The sequence below is a fragment of the Eucyclogobius newberryi genome, unplaced genomic scaffold, assembly GCF_026437365.1.
Source record: "Eucyclogobius newberryi isolate DKJ021-1_F unplaced genomic scaffold, fEucNew1.0.hap1 SCAF_14, whole genome shotgun sequence".
In the NCBI taxonomy this organism is placed as follows: domain Eukaryota; kingdom Metazoa; phylum Chordata; class Actinopteri; order Gobiiformes; family Gobiidae; genus Eucyclogobius; species Eucyclogobius newberryi.
The window spans coordinates 22,203,481-22,211,287 of NW_027315768.1; the positions used below are offsets into that span (position 1 = coordinate 22,203,481).

A 7,807-nucleotide genomic window follows, 5' to 3' on the forward strand; every position below is an offset into this window, starting at 1 on the left:
TTATATTTCCTCGTGGCGTGGATAAATCATTTGTCCTGCCACGTATCAATCATAAAACGCACCTACCGCTCATCTGCAGCCGCGTCAGGCTCGTCCCCACGTTTCCGCGTGCCTAAGCGCATGGATCTATCATAATATAGTTCCCTCAGTGTACGGGGCAAAATGAAGACGGAGAAAGACAGTTCGAGCTGACGCAGAAGTGGACAGAAATCTACGGGAGACGAGCGATGCGATGCGCTCCGTTGCGCTAATAAACAAACGCACGTGTGTGTTGTATCAGTCCACAAGGGGGAGTGGCATGCGCACTTCCGCCTGCGTTCTCAAAACGCCGAAAAATCGTCCATACCGCCTTTAACCTAGAATTGGAACTCTACTATGAACAAATAACCATGGTTCAAATCAAAACTAAAAAAAATAATAACTTTGGCTCAATTTGTGACTATTCTCTCTTTTTTTTTTTTTAACTATTGTGTAAACGTTCCGCTAATGGTTAGGCGTCTAATACCAAACACAAGATGACAAAAGTATTTCTCAATAACACTTGCGTGGCTACTTTGGGCTGGTCTTTCTACTGTTTATACATCGAAACACACAACTCACTTTCACACACTATCTGTCAGAGGACATTATGTTGGCTTTACTGGAACCGGGATGTAGAATCTGAAATGTTACTATGTTTTTTAGACATTTTCGAAACCAGGAGTAGAAAAAGGTATAGATAATGGGATTCAAGCAGGAGTTAAAATAAACAATATATAGCACTGCTGCTGCATTTGTGGCATTGAGCACCGTGTCCTGACCTGTGAGCACTACAAAATAATATGGGCACAAACATATTAGAAACAGCACAATCACAACCCCTAAAGTCCTGGCAGCTTTTAGTTCAGACTTACTTGCGAATTCGGTTCTTTGCGATTTAGCAGCTGTGATCTGGGAGCGCATGGCCCGAATTTGAATAATAACCACGACAAATACCCTCATGTACAAAATAGCAATTGCACTGACAGGGAAGATGGAAGATATGAAAAGATCAACTATTCCCACGTAGTAATTAATGGCCGCCACAAACGCGCCATAGCAAGTGTTGAAGCTGCCTGGTTTTTCCATATTGGATTTCAGCACCAGTGCACTATAAACCACAGTGCAAAGCCAGGAAAGACACACACAAAATCTAACCCTATGTTCAGTAACTTTAGTGTAGTAATGCAAAGGCTGGCAAATGGCAATGTAACGATCCACAGATATAAGCACTATTATTCCCATTGAAGCGCAGGTAACAACATATGACAGATACTGGTACACAATGCACATTGCGTCACCGAATAGCCAACAGCCATCCACAAATAGAGTCTGTAAAAACATGAGAAGCCCCACGGAAAAGTCAGAGATACCCAGAGAGAGGAGGAGGAAGTTGGAGGGTGTGTGCAGCTGCCTGGAAGGAGAAAATACATGAAGGTGTAATTACTTGTAGTGTGAGATTGAAATGATCACTAGCAGGTTGAGAGTTGTAGTCACCATAGAAATCATATATAGCACAGTGTAAACCAGCATAGTTATAGCATAAGGCTGCGCAATCTTTTGACAAGAAGCATTGAACAGATGTGGATGCTTCATATTCTGGGTCACATCAGTACAGCAGCACTCTGAATTGAGCTGAAATAAAGTAATGTTGGCCATATTGGAATAGCATTGGAAAAAAAGTATTTAGTCTTCCACTTAAAAAGATGAGAGAGGCCTGTAATTGACACCATAGAGACAAAATGAGAAAAAATAAATCAGAAAATCACATTGTCTGATTTTTAAAGAATTTATTTGCAAATAATAGTGGAAATAAGTATTTGGTCAATAACAAAAGTTCATCTCAATACTTTGTTATATATCCGTTGTTGGCGATGACAGAGGTCAAACGTTTTCTGTAAGTCTTCACAAGGTTGGCACACACCGTTGCCCATTCCTCCATGCAGATCTCTTCTAGAGCAGTAATGTTTTGGGGCTGTCGGCAGGCAACACAGACTTTCAACTCCTTCCAAAGGTTTTCTATGGGGTTGAGATCTGGAGACTTGCTAGGCCACTCCAGAACCTTGAAATGCTTCTTACGAAGCCACTCCTTTGTTGCCCTGGCAGTGTGCTTGGGATCACTGTCATGCTGAAAGACCCAGCCACGTTTCATCTTCAATGCCCTTGCTGATGGAAGGAGGTTTGCACTCAAAATCTCACAATACATGGCCCCATTCATTCTTTCATGTACACGGACCAGTCGTCCTGGTCCCTTTGCAGAGAAACAGCCCAAAGTACGATGTTGCCCCCCCCTATTCTTCACAGTTGGTATGGTGATCTTTGGATGCAACTCAGTATTCTCTCCTCCAAACACGACGAGTTGTGTTTGTACCAAAAAGTTCTACTTTGGTTTCATCTGACCATATGACACTCTCCCAATACTCTTACGGAACATCCAAATGCTCTCTAGCAATCTTCAGACACGCCCAAATATGTACTGGCTTAAGCAGGGGGACACGTCTGGCACTGCAAGATCTGAGTCCCTGGCGGCGTAGTGTGTTACTGACGGTAGCCTTTGTAACGTTGGTCCCAGCTTTCTGCAGGTCATTCACTAGGTCCCCCCATGTGGTCCTCACCGTTCTTGTGATCATTTTGACCCCACGGGCTGAGATCTTGCGAGCCCCTTGGAGCCCCTGATCGAGGGAGATTGGCAGTGGTCTTGTAAGTCTGCCATTTTTTGATTATTGCTCCCACAGTAGATTTCTTCACACTAGCTGCTTGCCTTTTGCAGATTCAGTCTTCCCAGCCTGGTGCAGGTCAACAATTGTGTTTGTGGTGTGCTTCGACAGCTCTTTGGTCTTCACCACAGGGGAGTTAGAAGTGTGACTGTTTGAGGTCGTGGCAGGTGTCTTTTATACTGTTAAAGAGTTCAAACAGGTGCCATTAATACAGGGAAAGAGTGGAGGACAGAGGAGCCTCTTAAAGAAGAAATTACAGGTCTATGACAGCCAGAAATCTTGTTTGTTTGTAGGTGACCAAATACTTATTTTCCACCATTATTTGCAAATAAATTCTTTAAAAATTAGACAATGTTATTTTCAGATTTTTCTTTCTCATTTTGTCTCTCATAGTTGAGGTCTACCTATGCTGTCAATTACAGGCCTCTCTCATCTTTTTAAGTGGGAGAACTTGCACAATTGGTGACTAACTAAATACTTTTTTCCCCCACTGTAAATCTTGAGATTGTTGCCTGGGGATCGGAATTGGACGAGTCTGTCAATACATCAAATGCACCAATATAGAAATCTTTGGGCCGATTACGATACCGATGTTGGCCGATAACTGATTTTACGCAGGGTATTTAGTGGATAATAGAAATGTAAAAAAAAAGGACAAACCCAGGTCTCCCATGTGAAGTGCAAACGCCTATCCTACTGAACTAAACTCTCATTTCCTTCTCCAGTGTGCACGGCTCGCCAGGCCGCTGCAGAGGCTGTAATAAACGTTATACATAATGAGTAAGAACAGTGATTGCATGCAAAGTGCCCACATAGAGAAATGAAGCTATAGAGGAGCCTGTCTGCGGGCGGCTATGGCACGGAGCACGGCCGGTGTCTGAGACCCGGGGGGTGCTGAGCTCGACAGCCCTTTCCCAAGGTCCACTACGGCTTCGACATTGAGGAAGTAGAGGGTTGATCCAACAGTTTGTCAATGATGTGTAACAGGAGAAGTGCTGCTAAACTGCGGTGGCAATCTGTCTTATAGTCAACACACACCTCGATGTCGAGCCCATAAACCTTTAAATGTCGAATGTATATATGGAAAATTCTCATAGTGCCCACATATTTTTTTTAATTTCGACTGGCCCTTTTATGCCGTTGTAAGTAAATGTACCTTTTAAGCTTTCCTGATCAATTATTTAACATCTTCTGAATTCTGAACCCTGATTGCTAATATGGTTAATTTCCATCTCTACTGGCTAGTAGAGATGGAAATTAACCATATTAGCAATCAGGGTTCAGAATAAGCGGTATCGCATCGCAAAATGCAACGCAATTTCTCTCAAATGCGATGCATTCATCAGAAAAAAGTGCTTTTGTATCGCAGCTTTTGCGATACAAAAAATGTGTGTTCAATTGTATAACCAAAGCGCCTAAAAAGCACTGATCACTCGTCAATCGATCGTCAATAACAGCATGACACACTTGACGGGTCCCGCTGCTGTCACAGATCGCGTGTACGAAAACTGCTGAGCTGGAGGAGCCGCCGGGAGCGCGCACGGAGGCGATGACGTGGTGGCTGCCCACGAGTCCGAAGGTTTACTGGTCCGAAAATTCACCGAAATTTTAAAAATTTCACCGAAATTTTAAGGTTCACAAGTCCGAAGGTTTATTAGTCCGAAGCTGTGTCTCCGTGCAGCGGGCTCTCCTCGCCTTCCTTTGCCCTACACACTGGCTTTTAAGACTTTTCTAGTGTTCATGCACTTTTTATGATTAAACTCACGTATTTTCCATAACCGACTTGTTTCTGTACATAGCCTGAGCTCCTTATCGTATTATTAATGAATGAAATAACTCAAATAGCCCAGCAGTTTCGGCCGCGCACCGCGGCTCTGTAGACACTCCCGTCTTGGCCAGCTGAATTTCCTTTTTGACTTCCAATCCTACGGTGATCGGATCACGCGTTTCTATATATACATATATAATTTCTATACTTATGATCAAATGAAGACATAGAACGGAGGATTCTGATCATGCATATTTCTTATGATCAAATGAGGGCATAAAGCGGAGGGCTTGATATGTTCCCTTGTTATCTTTATATACACAGTACAATTTGGGGTGCCACCTGTGAGCAGCTGGTGCACAAACGTGACGAGCCCAAGTGCGTGTCTTCGTGCTTCGTGCGCATTTTACTACATCCCGATGCCGTCTGCACCTTCACTTTAGCCTATGAGGAACTTTCGGATCAGTGAACCTTCGGACTAGCGAACCTTCGGTCTCGTGGGGGGTAACCGATGAGGCGCTTTACGAGCGCCACATCTCGCTGATCACACATAGTTATGTGTTCATGTGTTACACATAACTGCATGTTACACATAACTATGTGTAACATGTAGTTATTGTGTAACATGTAGTTATTGTCGTGAGATCAGTGAGACGCGGCGCTCGTAAAACCCTCGTCGCCTCCACGCACGCTCCCGTTTTCACCCCGAGGATGTGGAATTCAAAGGGGTCAAACGCACTCATGTCCAGGACAAAACCAAAACGTGTTGTGTGTGTAAGAGAAGTCATTCTGATACAAACAGCTCATCGTCAGGACGACTCTGGTGGTGATATGTAACTTGTGAGTGTAAAGACAATATGCAAATAGTCATCTGATGATGATGATATGGAAGAAAGTTGTAAATAAGACCATCTGACTTGGTGTTAATTCATTTGTTCAACAAATCATTTTATTTGCAAGTTTTCTATTTTATTTTGAAAAAAATTAAGAGTTCAAAAGTTCATTTGTTAAGAGTTTTTTTTAAAAATAGAATATTCACAAATACATTTGAAATAAATAATCTTGTTACATCAATGGAAAATATTGATTGTTAGTCACTTTTGTGTTTTGCTATGCAATTATTAAATTGCTATACAAATTTGAAAACAATTGCGGATTGTGTAGCAGCACCGCTATACAAGTGAAAATCCTTAATCTGAACCCTAGCAATAGTTTTGTATTTATTTTGAATTTAGTAGTTAGTAGTAAGACTCGATTAAAACTCTGATCAAACAGAAACAGTGTGGTAAACAAATGCATTTATTTAAAAAGCTGCTTTTTTGTACTGAATGTTTGGGAGTGTAACACCTATTACGTTCGTAGTCAACACTAATGCACTAATAATTATGAAGACAAATTAGTTCTACAGAAGAGAATACAATTTGTTTTGAGTTATTTTAACATCTCCAAGTGTTGCCACGCAAGAGGATATTCACTGGAGATTTCCAATGTTAAAAAAATATTAATTACATCTTTATTACATCTTTAAGTTAATAATTATATTACTGTGCTTTCTTAAGGACTACATTTTTAACATTCACAATTTATTATTCTAATAAAATACAGCTGGCAGAACATCAAGATGTCACATTTGAAGTTTTTTTTAATTTTAATTAGATTTTACAACAAGAATATTCAAATTATTTCTTTTGACATATATAGGGATGAGTTTGTCAGAGTGAAATCCTCGCACTGTGCCTTGTCCTCTCAGGGGGTACAGAGACCATCTTCAAAAGAGTGATACTCCTGGATGAATGAGGGATTATACTTATAATCCTATTTATCAGACCGTATAGAGGTCCTACTGGAGCCAGGCTGCAGTATCTGAAGTGTGACAATATCTTTCAAACATTTTCTAAACCAGCTGTAACAAAATGTATAGATCACTGGGTTTAAGCAAGAGTTAAAATAAATCAGATATATGACAGCTGCAGATGTAGCACTGAAAAAAGCATCCTGTCCTATTATCACAATGTAATAAGGACATAGACATATAACGTACATGACAATGATGATGCCTAAAGTCCTGGCAGCTTTTAGTTCAGATTTATTTGCAAATACTGTTTTTTGTGATTTCGCTGCTGTGATCTGTGAGCGCATGGTCCGAACCTGAGTCACAACCACAGCAAACACTCTCATGTACAAAACAGATATGGCAGTAACTGGAATAAGAAATGATACTAAGATGTCAATTACACCTGCAATGTAATTAATAGCAGCCCCACACTCACCATAGCAACTGTTAAAGCTGCCAATTTTTGCTGTGCTGTCTTTGAGCACCATTAAGTTATAGAAAGCCGAGCAAAACCAAGAAAGACCTACACAAAATCGAACTCTATTTTTAGTGACTTTAGCGTGGTAATGTAGAGGCTGGCATATTGCAATGTAACGCTCTACTGATATAAGCACTATAGTTCCCAGTGAGGCACTAGTAACAATGAATGACACGAGTTGATATATAATACACACTACATCACCAAAAAGCCAACATCCATCGACAAAGAGAATTTGAAAAAACATAAGGAGTCCCACACAGAAGTCGGAGACAGCCAACGATAGGACAAGGAAGTTGATTGGAGTGTGGAGCTGCCTGGAGAAGAGAAAGATTTAAGGTCAATCCAAAACAAACAATTACATATTAAACTTGTTGGATAAAGGGAAATTACTTATAGTGTGAGATTGAAATGATAACGAGCAAGTTGAGAAAAGCAGTCACCAGTGAAATAACATACAGTAGCGTGTAAATGAGCATGGCAGTGATGTAAGGCCGCACAATCTTTTTACAAGAGGCATTGAGCATTTGTGGAAAACACAAGTCATTCTCTTCAACAATCTCCATCCCTACATGTTTTGTCTTAGAGAAAAGTCTATCTGTACCCGCCTCCATCTGACCTATATGAAATTATCCCCTAATCCCACTGTGGCCTTTACCCACGAGGAGGGAAAGTGAAAAACAAGTTGTCGTGCTAATCCTGTATCACCCATGCCCTTCGTGGGCAAAAAAAACATGTTAAGATAAGATAAGATATTCCTTTATTGTCCCACATGGGGAAATTTCATTGGTGCAACGCAGGAAGATACAGAGGTAGATACAGAAGCAAAGAACAGATCACTTATAGGAAGTTTGAAAAAACACTTTCAGTAGAAGATCTCCTATAAACAAAAACTCCCATAGACAAAACCCAACAAGGGATGGAGGGAAAAAATGATAAAGATAAAAATAAATAAATAAATACTTAAATACATAAATACATAAATACCATTG

At 40.8% G+C, this 7,807-nt stretch overlaps 2 protein-coding genes across 2 annotated transcripts; both read right to left on the reverse strand.

The window, feature by feature from the left end:
• Positions 1 to 609: 609 nt before the first annotated feature.
• Positions 610 to 2,648, reverse strand: LOC140359057 (trace amine-associated receptor 13c-like). The gene is made up of 4 exons (XM_072443931.1): positions 2,565 to 2,648; positions 1,943 to 2,146; positions 1,466 to 1,575; positions 610 to 1,432 (listed from the first exon to the last, which is right to left on the reverse strand). The coding sequence occupies exons 1-4, from the start codon at positions 2,646 to 2,648 to the stop codon at positions 610 to 612; spliced, it is 1,221 nt and encodes a 406-aa protein (XP_072300032.1).
• A 114-nt stretch (positions 2,649 to 2,762) lies between these two features.
• Positions 2,763 to 7,381, reverse strand: LOC140359058 (trace amine-associated receptor 13c-like). The gene is made up of 4 exons (XM_072443932.1): positions 7,209 to 7,381; positions 6,332 to 7,132; positions 4,203 to 4,319; positions 2,763 to 2,883 (listed from the first exon to the last, which is right to left on the reverse strand). The coding sequence occupies exons 1-4, from the start codon at positions 7,379 to 7,381 to the stop codon at positions 2,763 to 2,765; spliced, it is 1,212 nt and encodes a 403-aa protein (XP_072300033.1).
• Between the last annotated feature and the right edge of the window lie 426 nt (positions 7,382 to 7,807).

Bases quoted from the DNA above. Each gene is read 5' to 3' on its own strand.
- LOC140359057 (XM_072443931.1), bottom strand. From the start codon at position 2,648: ATGATCACAAGAACGGTGAGGACCACATGGGGGGACCTAGTGAATGAC. The intron at 2,147-2,564 runs GTCAGTAACACA...TGGGTCTTTCAG, and splicing joins CCAACGTTACAAAGGCTACC to CATGACAGTGATCCCAAGCA. The intron at 1,576-1,942 runs GTGTGTGCCAAC...TCTTGTCAAAAG, and splicing joins GCATGGAGGAATGGGCAACG to ATTGCGCAGCCTTATGCTAT.
- LOC140359058 (XM_072443932.1), bottom strand. From the start codon at position 7,381: ATGGAGATTGTTGAAGAGAATGACTTGTGTTTTCCACAAATGCTCAAT. The intron at 7,133-7,208 runs GTAATTTCCCTT...TCTCTTCTCCAG, and splicing joins ATTTCAATCTCACACTATAA to GCAGCTCCACACTCCAATCA. The intron at 4,320-6,331 runs GTCTGATAAATA...TTTTCGGACCAG, and splicing joins TCCAGTAGGACCTCTATACG to TAAACCTTCGGACTCGTGGG.